Raw genomic sequence first — 16079 nt, 5'->3', positions numbered from 1 at the left:
TGATAAATCAAACGAATTTGCTTATATAGGATGTACCTATCTCTTCCCTATGCACTTACTTGTTTATAGCTACTGCAGTGTGCCGTTACTCAGGCAACCGGAATAAATATAAGTGGCACTGTAACCGCGTTCTCGCGTTCTGCCTGCGGTTGACAACACTGTTAGTGGTTTCCAAGGCTTTCCGGGTTGCGCTGCGATGTTTGTGATAAAATAGCCGAGTTTTGTTCACCTAGCAGTTTGTCTTTAGTTCACTTTGGATATAAAATATGTCACTAAAAATGGAAGCGCTTGTGACCTTCAATCGTATTTCCACAAAGCATGCGCATTAAGGAACCGGTATAATGTAGAGGAAAAATAACCTCTAAAAAAAATTTGACACTAGAGGCGCCAAGCCGTTTAAGGTCGCATTGAAAGGTCTCACCAACGATCAAACCATTGATGAGTGTGGTGGATACGGCCCCTTTTAAGATAAGCAAAAGAAAGTAATATAAACTTAAGTAGTGTAAACACTGTGATCAGCATAAACGCTATCACGCCACCCGCGCGAGGAACGGGCGACGGCGATTATGCTGAGCACAGCATTAAAGGTCACGTATCGATCTGCGATCGTGCGGCCTGTATAGGCTAAGAAATAGAAATAATAAAGCATTATTGAATCGACCGTAAACTCGAGAGGTTCGAGTTCTCTTTTAATAACCGAAACCCACATAAACACATATATACAACCACTAACATTTCATGGCGATCCTGCCAGGAGGCGATCCTATGATGGTGTATCGGTTCGGCGTCGCTTTACTGAAAACTTTGAACCCAGTTATGAAGTGTTTGAAATTGTGCAACAAAGATATACAAATGTAAAATGTTCAAAACAGTGAACCATAACCCGAAGAGCAGTAGAAAATGAGCAGTATCAGTCAGTGGAATTGTGCAACGTAAAGTTAACGATGAGGCGATCAGAAGATTCCAGGTTCCTCGAATGAACCAGAAAAGACCAAATGCACCACTAGAAGAGGCCACAATCCCATAGAGCCGCAATTTCTAGTGCATTCCTTGTGCAATATTGCCGTCATCATCTAACGCAATTAAGAGACACTTTGTACGACCATATCAAACAACGATCATTTATGCCGGAAGAGGCCGAAGCATACTTGAAACTTTCGGAACACCTGTACCACCTAGCTACAAATGCAGCCATCGGATATAGCGCACCAACGACAACTTTCAACGCTCTGGCAGCGCTATACGATGAAATAGATACAGTGCTGTTGTGGAATAATATGGGAAATCACTGAAATATACAATGGACCAACTCGTTTTAGACTAAAGGAGAGTATACCTTTTAGGTAACAACAAGAATATAAGTATTCTATTCCTGTCTGAAAGAGATATATATATATATATATATATATATATATATATATATATATATATATATATATATATATATATATATATATATATATATATATATAAATAAATAAATAAATAACTACGTAACATACAACCTATGCTTTAATGCTAAATGGAAAAAATTTTTGAAGCTGGTGACACTCTAAACAAGTTGCTAGCTAGTTTAAAAAAAATTTAAGAATTTGACAGCGCCGACTAGGCATAAAAAGATTAAAGCGGTATACGATCTATTACGAGAAATCAAGCAGATAACAGTAACCGCTGAAGGAACCGCCGACTATATTGTCATTAGAAAAAGATACAAAAAATTAAAAACAATAGCCATTGAGTGTTTGACCTTGTTAAAGGGAGACTTAAATTTAACGTTTACAGAAAACGACCCAAGAGACATAGGAGACGAAGACGACGACAAAGAAAGTAATTTAAGCGAAATAAGCCAAAAAACGATCACAATGGCTCATAAAATTGATTTGGGAGTGGCTATCCGAGTCGTTGATAAATACGACGGGGATGCTGCTTCTCTCCAGTCTTGGTTGGACAACGTGGATGTCCTACGAGCTGATGACCCGGAAGTACCGGAAGTCAGCTTTATTACCTTTCTCAAATCCCGATTAGTGGGCGCTGCACGCGGATCCCTCGAAGGAGTTCAAACCCTTGCGGTAGCGAAAGCCACACTTAAAGAGAAGTTTGCTGTCCAGCTCACCCCCATAGCGGTGGAGGTTGAATTGCGATCGTTAAAGCAGAGGAGTGGTAGAACTGTTATCGAATTCGGCAGTGAAATTGAAAAACTAGCCACGAAACTGGCAGCTGCATGGGTTTCCAAAGGCCCCCCATTTACTACCGAAGCTTCCGCTAGGCCAGTGGTGGAGCCTATAGCCGTACACACCTTTATAAATGGTTTAAGAGACAAATCGGCAGCTTATTTAGTAAAGTCCAGAAATCCAAAGACTTTGACTTTGGCTATTTCTGATGCATTGGAGGTTCAACCTCAATCATCGACGGAGCCGGCATTTTGGGCTCAGGGAAACAGAGTTCCCCATTTCAGTAATCATTTTAGTAACCGAAACCCAGGCCGTAGAGGAGGCCGCAGATTCAATAATAATAACCGTGGTTATCGTCATAATAACAATAATCAACGAAATTATAACCAAGGTTATTGCAATAACAACCATGGTTACGATAACCACAACCCTGGATATTTTAATAACAATCAAGGATACAATTATAATAATCGAAGCAATCTACGTAACTTCAACAATAACCACAACAATCTTAATAATAACTATCCTAATAATAACTACCAAAATAATAATAACAACAATAACAATGGAAACAATGCTCCTCGGAATAACAACAACCTCAACAATAATAATAATCCCCAGAGACGAAATGCAAATGTGGCGGAGGAACCACAAGAGCAACAACCCCGAGCAGAAGCAAATGTAAGAGAGTTTTTTCGTGAGTAATTTTAGCGGCGAGAGAGCTCTAAGATTGAATTTCAAAATAGATAACACTAATTTTCTTTTAGTAGTGGACAGTGGAGCTTCATGCTGTCTACTCGATAAGCGTCATTTAACGAAAAATTTAAATTCATATCTTGACACATCACGGATAATTGAAGTAAGTGGTGTAAATGGAGTAACCACTACACTAGGTACAATAGATACTTTTACAGAATATAATGGCTACATGTACCCGATTACGTTTCACATTATGGATGAGCTACCATCCAATGTCATAGGTTTAATTGGAACCAACTTTTTGAAAAAGTTTGGAGCAAAGATAAATTTTGAAAATTCTAAAATGACATTAAGAATCCCCCGATTTGAGGAAAATTTCATAATTCCTCCACGAACTGAAGTGATTGCTTTTGTTGAAACTTGTTTCTCAGAACAAGGAAGAAGTCCAGAGACAAGTAGACAAAATGTTGAGCGAAAATATCATTGAGAACGCTATTTCTGAGTGGAATAGTCCTTTATTACTGGTTCCCAAGAAATCAGTTAAGGATGAAAGAAAATGGAGGTTGGTCATAGACTACCGCAAATTGAATAACGCATTGCAAGATAATAAGTTTCCACTTCCTAACATGAAAGAAGTGATTGAGTCGCTAGCAGGAGCGAAATATTTTTCTCATTTGGATCTTTCACAAGGATATTACCAATGTGAACTGAAGCCAGAAGATACACCAATTACCGCTTTTGGTACCAGCGGAGGACAATATCAAATGACAACATTCAACATTTTCAAGATTAATGACCGTAGCCATGTCAGGCCTTAATATGGAGAGATGTCTTGTTTATTTAGATGATATTATTGTTTTTGGAAAGACTCTGGAAGAGCACAATAGAAACCTTTCAGATGTTTTCGAACGTTTACGTAAAACAAATTTAAAACTCAATCCGCAAAAATGCAATTTTCTTAAAACCGAATTGTTGTATTTAGGACATTTGGTATCTGTAGAAGGAGTAAAACCCGATCCTTCAAAAATTGAAATAATAAAACAATGGAGTAGTCCACGAAACGCAGATGAGGTAAAAAGGTTCGTTGCTTTTGCGAACTATTACCGTAAGCACATTAAGGATTTTGCGAAACTTTGTAGTCCTTTAAATAAATTAACTCGAAAAAATGAAGATTTTAAAAGGACGGAAGAGTGTGAACGATCCTTTCAATACTTGAAGGAGTGTTTCATGAATCCACCAGTCCTCGATTACCCGAATTTTTCGGAGAGTAATATTTTTACCTCGCACACAGATGCATCGGGAAAGGCTTTAGGAGCAGTATTAAGTAATCAAAACACTAGACCCATCGCATTTGCGAGTAGGGCTTTGAATAAAGCTGAACTGAATTACAGCACTATCGAGAAGGAGTTATTAGGCGTCGTATGGGCAATACGCCATTTCAGAAAATATTTATATGGCAGGAAATTTGAAATGTTTACAGATCGCCCATTAGTTTATTTATTTACACTTATTGATCCTTCAAGCCGATTAACCAAGTTCCGTTTGGCTCTAGAGGAATATAAGATTGACGTTATATACAAAAAGGGCTCGGAAAACGTAGTAGCGGACGCGTTATCACGTATTTCGATCGAAGATCTTAAGGCTCTAACACCAGCAGGTACAGCTTTTTTTTTTTTTTGAGTTTCTCAGGAAAATTTCCTATAAATATCAGGTATTGATATATTTTTAGGAGCCAACTGGACATCTCTATAGAAAAAGTTTTGAAAAAGTGGTTTTTCCCATATAAAATCGTATAGAAGCTTTAAAAATCGGGCGCAAATCGGACGTTTCACCGATCGATCTGAAAAGTTACACAGTTGTTATAGGACCCATTAGGAACACGAAAAGTGCATGGGAGCGAAAAAATAACACCATCGCTTTTTCCCATATAATCGTGTCCCAGTCTAATATCCATATATTCGGTTGTTTTCCAGAAACCAGAAGACGTCATCTTGGTTTTCAAAATGGCATTTAGAGACAATTTCTGGCCTCTGAGCGTCATGCTGATTAAAGACACACCCATATTGGGTGGTATTCGGTCATTCTCGGCTGTTTTCCAGGAACCTAGTTGATCGAGACTGCCATTAGCCCTCCAGCTTGCAATAATGATGTTTTTTTGTGGAGGTACCGATACTAAATAGACGCTTGGGTTCTAAAAATCATAACATCTTCCATTGAAAAGCATGAGGCATGTTGGTAACGTAAGCAAAGTTGCTAATTTTGCTAGTATCGAAAACTTTGCTGAACATACCTAAGTGGTCATAATATCTTCATAATATCTTCTACAACAAATATAAAATAAGGATAAACCTGAAAACTGATTTTTGGAGTCAACAATCATAAGAAACTTAAAACCACCGCAAACTTCAGGCAACTGACGGCAACTGATAATCTCCACAATTATTAAAGACCTAACTTTGGGCTTTTAGATGAAACTTATTGTAAGTGCAGCGGTTTGCAGCTTACTTAGTAATAACATTTTGAAAAAGGGCCTTTTTTAACTTAATAATCATAATATCTTCTACATATAGACCGTTCCGATAATTATAAATACACTTACGATCAACCGTCATTTCAAATAACGTGCAGTATTCAACCAAACGTTGGCTGTGTCCTGTTGTTTACATCCAAAAGAAACAGATGCTGTCATTTTTTCTAACATTTAGTGCGAAATTTTGAAAATGTGTGGCCTTTCTCCCGAGCAAAAAAAGCGAATTGTGCACAAATGGGGCACCGTGAGTGGTCTTTCTATAAGAAAATTAGCCAGAGAAGAAGGTATTAGTGTCGGAGCAGTTCAAACCGCATTGCGGAAGTATTGTGAAGAGTGCACATTTACTGATGCCCCAAGACATGGTAGAAAACCCGCGCCTGTTGATCCCACAATGGTCAAAAAGGTTAAGGAATACTACAAGCGGCATCCTTCAGTATCAGTACGAGATGTGGCGAGAGAGCTTGGAACCTCGGCGAGTAACGTTATGCGTGCCAAGGAAAGAATGGCTTTAATGGCTGGACTATAAGACTCTGCCAGGACCGCAATTTTATACATCATCGAAGGGAAAGAATGTCCCTGGACCAGTGAAAACCATTTACACCGAAAAATTCGGCAAGAAGGTAATGGTTTGGCAGGCCATTTGTGAATGTGGGAAAATATCTCGTCCATTCATTACGAATGACACAATGAATGATGAAATTTACGTGAAAGAGTGTTTGCAAAAAAGGTTGTTACCCATGGTTAAGCAGCATAACAATCCTCCAATCTTTTGGCCGGATCTTGCTTCCTGCCATTACTCTAAGGATGCACTGGGGTGGTATAAAACAAATAATGTCACATGTGTCCCAAAGGAGATGAATCCTCCAAACTGCCCTGAAATTCGCCCTTTTGAAACTTTTTGTGCTTTGACCAAGGCAAAGCTGAGGAAATATGTCAAACTAGCGGACAATGTTAAAAAATTTAAAAAAGATTGGCTTAAAGTGGTTAAAATGGTCGGAGAACACACTGTGCAAAAGCTTATGAGTAGGGTTAAGAGAAAAGTTATAGAACTTGCGTATCCTACGAAAAATAATCCCAACTTGAATTGAAACTGGAAAAAAAACACTTATTATCTATATTTCAGAATAAAATGACCCGAAAAATCCTGTATTTTTTGTTTTATTCAAGAAAGAAGACGTATTTACAATTTTCGGAACAGTTTATATAAAATCTAAACGCATAAGTGTCTCGAGCAAAGTTGTTTGTTCTAGTATTATCTAAAACTTTGCTGAACACACCCATGTTGTAAAATGTGGATAAACTTAAGAAAAGTCCAAAAAACTAATTCTAAGGTACTACTTCCAAAGATCTCTTCATATCTCAATAAATTGAAGTCATGGCAACTTGCTGTCTTAAGCAAACTTCATTAAAATTTAAAATTTTGAGTAATACAACATTGTGGAACACATTTATTCGCTATCGGTTGAAGTAAAAAAAAATTTTTTTTCAAAATTCACCTTTACCTTAAAAAACAAAATGGCGAATATTCCATTAGATTTGAAATCAAAAACGATAGAAGTCATCAGAACATACCGAATGGCTAAAATGTACACAAACGTCACAAAATAATTAAGTTCACGAATTTCTGCTTTTAAACCACTGTGCGTCGGGATTTGAATTCCGGTCTTTGGGCATCATCTCGGCTATGGAATGACTATTTTTAGCTGTTTTTTAGCAACCGTAAGTTATAACCTTGAATTTCAAAATGGCGTCTGTGGACGATTTTTGGTCTATGTGCATCATCTCGATTACAGAAAAGCCTATTTTGGGTGGTATTTGGTCATTTTAGGAAACCGGAATTCACTATCTTGGATTCGAAAACAGTAGCTAGAGTTGATTTCAGGTTCTGGGCATTATGTCGATCCCATAAGTACCCATGTTGGATGATATTCGGTCGTTTCCGGCTGTTTTTGTAAACTGGAGATCGACTCGACGAATTTCAAAATGGGGTCTGTAGCCGTTTCGGTCTCTAGGTATCATTTTGGTTCCGTGACAAACCATAATAGTCGATGTTTGATAATTTTCTGAAACCGGATGTCGCCATCTTGAATTTCAAAATGGCGTCTACAATGGTTACCAGTCTCGGCACTGTTCTAGTTTAAGAAATATGTATATTGGGTGGTATTGGACCATTTTGGAACGTTTTCCAGAAACCGGAGTCATCTTAACATCTTGGGTCGATTTCCGGCCTCTATGGGCCTTTTCTCAGTTCTAATTGTTCCAAATCTGAGTTCAAAACATGTTTCGACATTTTTAATAGTCCAATAGTTCCCGTCATAACATTATAATTTTGCCGCATATTGATGGACGCGTAAGTAATTTCCCAATTCACTGTTGTGAAAACGAAGATAATCTGTTGGAAACCAACATCATGAAAATACTCTTGAGACCTAGGGGCTAAACAACGTTATTTTTAAAAGAAATATTTTGATAATTTGCGATATTGGTGGATGTATTTCGATATTTATCGTTCATTTGTCACATCCATATCACTCCGACAGTAAAGTGCTGTCAAGGAGTTGTGATACAGGTAGACGGGTGCCTGAAAATGCAACGATAAATACTTTGTAATATCAAATATTGGAAATATTTCGCAATATTTCAATAGTGTCTTGCCCCTAGCTTGAGATTTAAAACACCTTGCAATTAAATTGAATGATAATAAAAATAAACGATCTATAATTTGCAATACAAAAAATTAAATTGATGAACTATTAAACGATTAAAAAATAATGAAGATTGTTGCAATTCACCACCCCCCCCCCCTCCCTCTTTAACTACACCTCTGAAATACAGAAAATTCAATATCACGGGATTAATATGTGAACAGAATAACACAATGATCGTTTTAAGTGTTTAGAAGCGTTTACAATGAGTTTACAATGAACAAATTTGTAGTTGTTACCCCCTAATATCCGATTTTCTCCTTCCTGTATAAGATAGACATAATTTAAAGTTTTTGAAACATATACAAAACTTTACGACTTGCATCTACCGAATTAAATAATAATCGGTTAAGCGATTTAAAAACTTATATAGATTGACCATATGCATCAACCCTAACTACGCTAACCCTTTCCCCTAACTACGCTTCTGAGATATAACAAAGTCTCAGATGACAGAGTTGTCACAAAAGTACGTCTCATATTCGAAACCACCTGTATAAAAATTTTCACAACGTGCATTTTAATAATTTACAAAAAATAAAATTAGTACATTCCCCCCTTACTACGCCACTGGGATACAGAAAAACCAATGTTATAGAAACACACCCACCAATCGAGATTGGCACGGTGAGCAGGTTAGGTGTTAAGAAGCTTACAGATAGTTAATTTAACCCCCCCCCCCCGCTTGCCACGCTAATGGAATATATGAAATTCAAAGTCGATGAAATACAACAGCTACAATAGACTCTAATACCGGAATGATGCTGATCGATCCAGCAGATTGAAAATCATCGAAGGTTAACATCGTTCACCCCCCCCCCCCCCCACCCTTTTCCCACCTTGTCCTTTCATCGCCTCAGAGATAAAGGAGTTCTAGCATCAAACAGTAACTTCGCAAAAATACATCTCAGACTAAAAAACATATACAGTATAAGTTTGCACGGTTGTCGGGGAGGATGTTTTCACGGTCATAAACCACCAATCTACCACCCTCCCCCCTTGCCTACGCTTATGAGATAGAACAAACCAAATATTTTAAGATTACTCCTCGTGCTCGAAAACCCCTACGAACAAATTTTCACGGTAATCAGTCCAGTAGTTTTTGAGTTTATAGGGAACAGACAGACAGACAGACATTCACATTTATAGATATAGAAGAAGATGTATAAAGTATAAATATATAAATAGCTCATACTTTGCTCACTTAATTTTCAGTTAATTGTACTCCAGGTAAATTAAACAAGCTTTTGGCATTTTAAAACGTGTTCGATTAAACTAGATCTAGTTTTAGCAAAGTTAAAGAAAGTTCATATAAATATATGTAACATTGTTCTCATTATTCAAGAGTTTCCGGGTACATAAAGCTCACAAACGTTGTATTTGTGGACACGTAAATCTTGTTAAGTGCTGTAAGATTATTATTTTTTGATCAGTATCACGAACTTTTTGAATGATCTGTTGTCAGTCTAGGTATACTGCAGTGTTTTGGGATGTGCGGTGATAAAAAGTGAACTGTGAGAATATTGAAGAGAGAGTGTGTAGAAAAATTTTATTAGTAAAATACTCTAAATATGGGATGCGTTGTAGTAAAAATATGAGTTTGGGAGAAATATGAAGACAGAGAATAAAAAAATGGACGTAAAAAATTAAGTGTTTTCCTGCTATCATTAGCGATAACGTTTACCGTGCAATACCGTTGCGTAGTTCAGTCGATGGTCAATTCGAGAACATTTGAATTGTTGTTTATCGCGTGACATAAACAGTAGCGTGCGAATGGAAATTGCCTTTCGAATTTTGTTTAGCAGTAAGTCTCAAAAGATTTTCCTTCTTAAAAAAGTCCCCATTCGAAGCTTTTTCCTCAGCCCAGGCAATGTCACAAAATTTCGGTCCCACAGGCAGACAGACTTTCGATTCGACCAGCAAAAAAGTAGGCAACAAACAAAACAGTCCGTTGGATTCAGATCTGTGGAGCTTGCTGGCCACCCATTTTTATTTTTCAACACACTCCTTGGGGACTTCGAAATATTGTCTCTTAATGCTGCCCAAAATCATTCATCAAAAGAGGATGTCTCCTTGTATCTTTTTATGGTTTTTGTATACGAAATCTAGCTTAACTCTACACGATCTGAGACGTTTGAATATTAAGTAACTGAATTCTAATTTATCGAGTATATCGATCAACCCCCTTTGGACCCCCTCTCGCACATCACAAGTATGATATAGACATTTTGCTGCTCTGTTCTGTGACATTTAACACTTTCGACACACACGCAGCCATACACACACCTGTCGTAACGCTAACTGAAAGTGTCAATAAAAAACCTACGTTATGCGTTCTTGATAGCTTTTAAATTTTCTAACCTTCACGTAATACTAGCTTGTAGAAACACATTCTAGACATTGCTTTTCAATTAGTTACGGAGGCTTATTCGGTCACTCCAGCCATGGAGGCGCGGAGTGCCCCCAGTTTTATTGTTACGGTTGCAAAAATGGTGACATTGGAATGCTTTCAGGCGACAGGCGCTGTTATTGTGGATGTGCATTCGAAAATTTGAAGAGTCATTCGAATAGGAGCGGCTATTTTAGAATTCGTTTACAGGGTGAGGCGATGAGTTTATCTTTTGAATTTGAATATATATACATGGCTGCTGTGGAAATGAACTTTCTAAGGATTCCACTAGCTTCGACAGACGATACCTGGTACGTGACAATTTTACACAATGTCAGGAAAAAGAGCTACGTGGAAACAGAATCAGTGAAAGAGGACAAATCTTCTTACTAAATCATAATTTTAATCGGTATAGAAACGGTGAGAGTAGTTGGTCAGGTACTTTCGTTCGTTGTATGAAGAGGGCGATATGCTCCCATGATGCTAATGATCAAATGTGGACCAAAATAAGCCTTTGTTACTCAAGTGATCTTGAAATTGACCACAAAACCACAACACTCCAGAAAGGAACCGAAACCGAAAGCTGCAAATACTGTGGGATGGTGGGTGTGGTTTTTCTGGGCTTTTGGATTGTCAGCGTAGTTTGCTTCGTCCTCTGCCCTAGAATGACAGCTAGAAAACGAGTTGCCCCATGGATGATACGAGAGAATTGCGAGCGAAACAGAAAGCCTTCGATTGGCTAACAAGTATAAAAAATGGCCTATATTTTCCTCTTCACGAAACTTAAGGAACTTTCAATTTACTTTAGAAGCTTTTATGTAACCAAAAAGGTGCAAATAAAATCTTTCTAATTCTGACTTTATTTTGACTTATTTCATCACCATTAATTATATTATGACTCCTCTGTTCATGTGTGAAATTCTTTCATAACTGCGAAAAACAAAAACACTGAGAAAAAGTTAAAACTTCCCATTCTTAAGTTGCCGCCAAACGGACGCAAATACACCACTGCAATAGTTTCTGAGTTTCTGCCAAATCAAAAATAACAATTGAAAAAAAAATATTAAAACTGGGACATTTTTCGTGAAACTGCTCAGATAATATCGCGCAGAGGATATGAAGTAGGGCACAAAGCCTGATACTTACTAGTACAGACATACCTCGATATAAGGCAACTTTATTTCTATTTTCGTTATGTTATAAAGAGTTACGTTATACCGAAGCACGGAAAAAAATATTCTATCATTGATGCAAAATTCTTGATGGGTAATCACAGGTGCGCAAAAAAAAAATTCCCTTCACCTACCAGTATATATAAGCCTATCTTAAGTCCTTTTAAGACAATTTTTGTAGGCAAACATAACCAGTCACAAAACATTGAAAAATAGTAGGAGGGTGGTATCCGGGATACGACCGCATAGTTGACGTAGGACTACAATAGTTTTATATTTCCCTTTGAGGCTCTGTTTGATTTGAGCTTTTTTTTACTTTTGGCACGGTTCGATTTTGGCACACATGTGCCGAAACGAGCGATTATGTCTAAGCACATTTTTTAGTCTTCTTGATTATTTTAACAAACTTAAGCTCAACATCCTCCAAAAGAAAGGTATTTTGGTTCTTTATGTTGCCGAAGCGAATGACCGTAATCGGTAAAACGGATCCTGGAACATGACCGGAACATGTGCCGGTAATATGTATAATGAACATGATCTAAGCAATACTAAGCCTCTGATTACTTAGGTAGTAATATCGAGTATCTAGGTCATCAGCCTCAATTCATCAAGCGACACCTCAAACGACTTGGAACTAAAACTTGTTCATTGGTGGAAATATCTATGAAAAAACGTCATGAAAAGAGAACCGTTCATTTTTGGAAAATTCTGCTATGTCGTGTTTGGCAAAATCAAACGGGGTCTGTGTTTTGATTATTTATTTGCAGCACACTATTTTAGAAGAAAAAATATTCTCTTCAACATTGATGAATACCTTTCATTCTAATACAGTCAATTTTCTTCAATAGGCGAAAAGGCAAGCTTCTATACAGACCTAAATTGAGTACGATTTAGCAGAAATTAAACAATATTTATTTGTCTTGTGAAAGATGGCTCACTCTCTGCTCACCAAGCGGCAAAGATGTCACATAATAAAATTTTCCTTCAGTTACAAGTTCGTGGAAAAAAAAACAATAAAAAATTACAGTTTTTGAACAAAAATGTATATTCACAAAAAATTTAAAATGGACATGAGAAAAACAAAGTGTAGAGTTCAAAAATAAACAACGCATTTTATCTGTACAATGAACTTAATTTATATACCCTGCTATCTGCCTCTACCGACACGTACAGAATTTTGCTATCCTCGGTGGCGCAGCGTATTTGCGGCACCCGAATAATCATATTGAATTCTGATATTTGCTACTACATATACGAAACAAGAAGAAGAAGAAGAAGACAATTCAAACGGCAATTCGATTGTGTTCCAGATCGCAAAACGATACCTACGCGTTAACCCAACACGCCCCACTGTGCGTCGACAACGGCAATGTAGTCTTCACTTGGCTTGGCTGCACACAAATGAATATCGAGTTCTACTGCACTGATAGACGACGAGTGATCAGCGCTCTACATTGCTCGGTGCAGTGCTGTTGCCTGTGCCAGCATGTTATCCATCAAGACATCAGTTTTAATAACATTCTGACAGCAGAACGTAAATCTGTCTGATAGTGGAGGTGGTTACGAACTTTCCGAAAAAGCTTCACCTTCAAGACATCAATATTGTCTAGGTTCTTAGAAGCAAACGTTAGTTGACCTATTGGGACGGGGAGATTCTGTCAATTTTTTTTTGCCATTGCTATACAGGTTGTCACAGCAAGCAGTTGGTGTCTATTCATGAAGTCTGTGTCAGGGGTGCTCGCATGTGATTGGTACATCGTTCGTGAAAATTCGACCTTGAAACTTTTATCCAATTTTCACAGTTAAACAATGAAATGATAATAATAACTGAGGAATCACAAAATTGTCCAGCATTTTATCAATCCAACGACATATTGATTATTGTAATCCATCATGTGGTTACATCAGCATTACCGTTTGAAATCTTTCATTCCATCGTTACACCTTGGTTTTAGTTTCCGCAGAATGTATCTCGATATAGTGCGGTTAGACGTAGTCCTACGTCAAAAAATATCTATTTTACCCCATTTTACGGTACTTACATACTAGTAAAACTTACTAAAAACATTTATTCGGAACATACACCCCAAAAATAATTGTTCTACTTTAAACTTAAGAAATTCTGAAAAGTTACGTTAGTAGAACTGCTCCATTATTCATCTCATTAAGCCGATATTCACGATGAATGCACGGATTAAACACCAAATTTTCACGAAATCATTGAACAAATAAGCTAAATATGCTTACGTACTCCTATGGAATCGTTTAGCATTGTATATTTAGTAAAATTAGCTAAATTTATCCTGAATTTTGTAGAACAAACCATTTTTTACAACGCTTCCATATCCATTTCAAAACTTGAATCACTGCTTAATTATTCATCTCATAATGCCCCTATATCCATCTCACTGTCAATCATGAATGAATCACATTATCATGAATGAACGTAGCCGCAGCCCGTCGTAGTAGGTTACCTAGATATCCGCTGCAGTTGTTTACGTGAAAAATTGGTAACCTAGGTAACCACTACAGTGCTGTAGATTTATTTCAATTATGTCGGAATAATTCAACATTTTCAGTATGATTTTTTCGTATTAACAGAAACTGATTTGGCAACTCTTGATTTTCTTCAACACAGTGAAAACAGATGAAAATACATACAATTGAAATTTAGGAATTGCAGAAATTCATCTCATATATTTCTGCTAATTCAAGCTTGTTTTAGGAAATTTGATATGAACATTTCAAAGATTAAGGTATTCTTAGTGTAGTGAGCGATTTTGTTTAGTGATAAAAATGAAAAGTGGTCCGCTAATGATGAAAAAACTGGTTGGTTGCAGAACGAGTCCCGTTGTAGCCGTATAGAACGATGCGCGGATTTTGTTTTTTGAGGTAGGTGATTGAATTAAATGAGTTTTCGAGTTCTGATGCCCGACTATAATATCAAATTTAGTGCTTTTAAGTGAGTTTTTGAGGATTATACTTTATGAGGAATCTAAAGTGAGCTAAGAAGAATCCATTTCATGGATTAGCAGATTAGTTTAAGAAAATATGCGTTTTTCCTGTATTCAATTGTGTTTACATGTTGAATGAGATGAATATACGGGCTGATATGAATAATGGAGCAGTTCCCCTATATCGAGTTACGTTATATCGAGGTTGCCTAATATCGGATTATGACTGTATCTCGATGTTTAAAGGACCAACGAAATTATCCAGAGTACTAGATTAGATCGTACAGAGGATATGAAGTAGAACACAAAGCATGGTACTTACTAGTCAGCCTATACACCAGAGAGACGTCGAGACACTCGCCGTTAAGGCAACTGTCAACATCAAAACGGGCGAGCTGTATAATTTTGCGTTGCCGTCATCTGTTTTGATGTTGACAGTTGCCTTAACAGTGAGTGCATTGGCGATTCTCTAACATACAGGTTCCCTAGTACTTACTAGTATGGGAGCGTCAGTACTTTGACAGCTCTGGTTTTGGACGCACGTGGCAAACAGCTCCGATTGTGTTTTATTTTTCGATATTTCGCAGACACCGTCCGTCGTGCAAGTTTTTACATCATCGTTTCCGCTAACGGAACACTGCTGACCACGAAATGACCTCTCTGTCATCAACTTCAAGACAGTCCCAAACAGGCACCGACATCTCTGAATTTTTGTGCAGAAACTGAATTTTCTCCCGACCCAGGTCAAACAACACCAAATCATCAACGGCCGTGTCTACGTTGGAACTGAATCCCCCGAGATAGCCCAGAACATGGTCCAGAGCCACATCATGCAACACGAGCTGGAACACAACGGAAAACCCTACAGCATTCCTCTATCCATGAAGGACGGCACAATTGAGGTTAGGATTCATTCGACCGAAAATTACCAACCATCAACTGGTACAAAGGATGAATTCACTCTGTGCGAGAAGAGACCTGGCGTACCCAACGGCGTTCGTATTTTGCGAATGATCCTCTCCAAACCGATCCTATCTTACGTACATATCGATACGGAGATACGTGAAAACACTGTAACCGAAATTACACTTTACCCAAACATGGCCGCCTTACTCTCGCGGACGTCGTCAAGAACTCCAACACCGTAAGCAGCGCTGACGCTGGAAACTCGGCGGAAAACAGCTTCGATCCCTACGTGGATTTCACCGAAATCAAGCGAGCTAGGCGCAGTAAAACCAACAAAACTGTCGACAAAAAAACACAACAGGATAGATCCAAGTCCGCCGTTTCAATTGCTAGTCAAATTTCCATCTCCTCGACCGAATTCCCAACCGAGACGCCAGTGGGCGAGCACGGCTCGGAGAATGTCATATCCTCAGAATCTGCAGCGGCATCGACATCACACAATACAGAAGACACCAACGAAATGGACACAGCGGAAACCAACGGCATCGAATAA

At 37.9% G+C, this 16079-nt stretch overlaps 1 protein-coding gene across 1 annotated transcript; it reads left to right on the top strand.

Annotated features, from left to right (window-relative positions):
• The first annotated feature begins 1862 nt into the window (after positions 1-1862).
• On the top strand, positions 1863-16079 carry LOC129720595 (putative uncharacterized protein DDB_G0282499). Its single transcript, XM_055672084.1, has 3 exons — positions 1863-2852; positions 15364-15693; positions 15753-16079. Exons 1-3 carry the CDS (start codon positions 1863-1865, stop codon positions 16077-16079), a joined length of 1647 nt encoding a protein of 548 aa, XP_055528059.1.

The sequence above is a fragment of the Wyeomyia smithii genome, chromosome 2, assembly GCF_029784165.1.
Source record: "Wyeomyia smithii strain HCP4-BCI-WySm-NY-G18 chromosome 2, ASM2978416v1, whole genome shotgun sequence".
In the NCBI taxonomy this organism is placed as follows: domain Eukaryota; kingdom Metazoa; phylum Arthropoda; class Insecta; order Diptera; family Culicidae; genus Wyeomyia; species Wyeomyia smithii.
The sequence above is the reverse complement of the archived record's forward strand: the minus strand, read 5'-3'. Positions and strand labels throughout refer to the sequence as shown.